At 33.1% G+C, this 3,059-nt stretch overlaps 1 protein-coding gene across 1 annotated transcript; it reads right to left on the bottom strand.

Annotated features, from left to right (window-relative positions):
- Positions 1-551: 551 nt before the first annotated feature.
- On the bottom strand, positions 552-2,656 carry LOC131629617 (high mobility group B protein 10-like). The gene is made up of 6 exons (XM_058900408.1): positions 2,468-2,656; positions 2,113-2,188; positions 1,762-1,933; positions 1,517-1,627; positions 1,180-1,385; positions 552-1,095 (listed from the first exon to the last, which is right to left on the bottom strand). The coding sequence occupies exons 1-6, from the start codon at positions 2,611-2,613 to the stop codon at positions 790-792; spliced, it is 1,017 nt and encodes a 338-aa protein (XP_058756391.1). The 5' UTR covers positions 2,614-2,656; the 3' UTR covers positions 552-789.
- Between the last annotated feature and the right edge of the window lie 403 nt (positions 2,657-3,059).

The raw sequence follows: 3,059 nt of genomic DNA, 5'->3' as shown, positions 1-3,059 counted from the left end.
TTCAAATTTTTATAGGATTGCTCCTCTTTGCCTGAAATGTAACATTTCTTGTTGAGAATATGTTGAAACTTGAGGCTATTACTGTTTTTGTGACTGAGTGTTGTTTAGATTTTGATGTGTGAGCTTGCTTTGTTTATAGCTGCTCTGAGTAACAAATTTGGAACTTGCCAATTTCATTTTATCTCTCAACATCTGATTTTAAATAAATGTTTGATACATACTTCTAAAATATTTTTAAGGATTAATTATGCTAGGGAAACAATCATTTAGAAAATGCCAGCAAAGTTTTCAAAGGAAAATCAAAACTTTAGTCAGTTCAAATGTGCCATTCTTAAATCACATATATCCATCACTTTCCAAATACAAGTTTCATCCCTCTAATTTCTACCCAAAAGTAAATTATGCAGACTTATAATAATTTAATCTGCATTTGTTTTTTAGAATAACATCAGCAGGTTCACCTCACATTGTGACTTATATAGTTCAACAGAAAGGTAGATTAGTTTTCTACAAAGAAAATTGGCAATCAAGCCAACAAAATTTTGCACTACAGCACAAGTCTTTTTAAGTTATATATATGGTTTATATACATACTTCACTAGTGCAAACATTGATGTCTATTCATCAAACTTGGTTGCTGCTGTTTCAAAACTAAATACACAGCAGTTTAGCTTGGTTTGAGTCACAAAAAGCAAAAACCACTTGATGCATAGGCATAATAGTATTGCCTCAAAAAACCAAAAAAGACTTGCCTAACAACTAGTATGACTTACGCAATTTCTAGAACAGTTATTTGGGTTCTCCAGTCGCTATCCCAGTTAGCAAATCTACGGACTGATAAGCATCCAAATCAAACGGGAAGAAGGGATCCTTCGATGTTTTTTCTGTCATTTTAGAAGCCATGTCCACTGCTGCATTGTTGACAAGAGGGTTATTTGCTTGAGGTTGCAAAGTTACACTGTAGTGATCACCACAGCACAGATTAGCCTTCTTTTCATCCTTCTTAAGATCTTGAGTGCTCTTCTGTTTATTATTTTCAGTCATCATTGCTTCCTTCATTTGTTCCCTTATCTTCTTGCTTTCTTCCAAATATGGCTACACGAAAAAGTATTAGGAACTTAGAAGTGGAAAATTCCAAGCAAACACAATTTCATCTTATATCGATTTCATCTATTGTACCTGTTTATCAATGTCCGACAAGTTATTCCATCCATCGACAGCCATGCGCACGACTGTTTTTCCATCTATATCCTGACGAGAAGCTTTTAACCGGGCACATTCTTGCATGAGGAAAATTTGATATCCACTTCGTCCCGTTGGAACACCTCGCTTTTTCTTCTTTACTTTGTCCTTTGTTGGTGTTTGTAGTTGCACTTCAGGAATTGCTGCATAAGTAACAAACATGTGTTGGAAGCTTAGTAAATTCAGTTACCAAATACAAACACTTGAGTCTGATCATTTTCATTCAATCAATGAATTAGGTTTTCCTATCACGAACATTCTAGATCCTTTTAACCTGTCATTTTGATAGGGTAGTCGTTGGATATCTTTGCCGCTGTCTGATAATCTCCATCATCCATTAATTGGGATAAACTTGAGGTTGAGCTATGCTTCCTTTTAGCCGAACCTTACAAAATTGAGGGTGTTGAGAAAAGAAATTATTATTCAAGGTTAAACCACACATGTTCAACTTAGCACCAAAATGCAACAAAACATAATACAATGAATCAAAGCACAAATTGGTCTTTTATATTAATTAACCTTTGGTGCTGCCAGTTGCAGTTTGAGATGCAGGAAACCTATAGAAGTAAAATTTCTCAAATTTGTAAAGAAGATTAGCATAGAGCTTTTCAAGTTGAGCACATAATTTTGCATTGTTTCCTTCCAGTTTAAGAGCAGACACAATTTCACCCCATTTCTTTTCTTTACCAACCTGGAAACATTCAACAGAATCAGCCCGTTAAATTTGAACATCCTAGACAAATTCATATGATATACAAAAATTAATTGAACTGAGAACATTCAAGAGAAACAGCACAACATATAGACATGCATTATAACAAATTAAATGATGCCATAATGTGAGATGAATGTCGATAACTGGAAAAGTACCTGGTGATAACCTCCTCTTTTGGTGACCTCCAAGTAAAAGAGGTACAAGTCCAAGGATGTTTCTCGGACATTCAAGCTGTCAAGTAGAATCAAAACATTTCATAACAAAAAATATGTATAATAACATTTAATGTTTCTCATTCTTTATACCAAACTTATAAAGAGGAACAAATAACAACACATTTCAGTTTTGAGCATACAAACCGACTAAACTTAAAGCATGAAATTTTTTAGCAATCAAACAGAATGATAAAAAATACCGAAAATAACCCTAGCTAAAGACACATGCAAATGCATATTAAAAACTTAATAGGGCTAAAGGGAAAATGAGGAGCAGAATGAAGAAATGAGTTACATGAGAGTGAAACCAGAGGAGTCCAACAAGTCGGTGAGTTTGACGTAGAAAGTCTCTAAGTCATCCGGAGAAGAGTACTGTTTAACATCAACATTGGTGAGTTGTGATGGAACCAACGTCTTCACCGCCTCTTCCTTACCTTCCATGCTTGAGCTACAAACTGACTAAACTCTGATCAACTTTCTTTCCTTTTCTTTATTGTTTGAGGGGACTTGTTGAAAATTGATTACTCTGAGATACTAGTAGCTGTAGCTATGCACACTTCCCCAGCAAACGTGACACTCTTTTACCTTTTCTCACTCTTTTATTTATATTTTATAATCTAAAAATACTAAATAATACAATTAAAAAAAAATAAACAATACAATTAAATATTGTTTTTTAAGACAAACAGTTTATAACCGCTAAAAACTTATACAAAGACTTGATGACATTCAATTTGGTGATTTCTTTAAATTTAGTTAGGATTTGTGGACTAAAATATTATTTTTATTTATAGTGAAAACTTATTTTGGTTCTCTCAAAAATTACAAAATATAAATTAATCTATAAAAAAATTATATTTAATTTCTTACAAAATTAAATCAAAACA

Source organism: Vicia villosa, unplaced genomic scaffold (assembly GCF_029867415.1).
Source record: "Vicia villosa cultivar HV-30 ecotype Madison, WI unplaced genomic scaffold, Vvil1.0 ctg.000585F_1_1, whole genome shotgun sequence".
Taxonomy (NCBI): Eukaryota; Viridiplantae; Streptophyta; class Magnoliopsida; order Fabales; family Fabaceae; genus Vicia; species Vicia villosa.
This window is presented reverse-complemented; position numbering and strand designations above follow the sequence as displayed.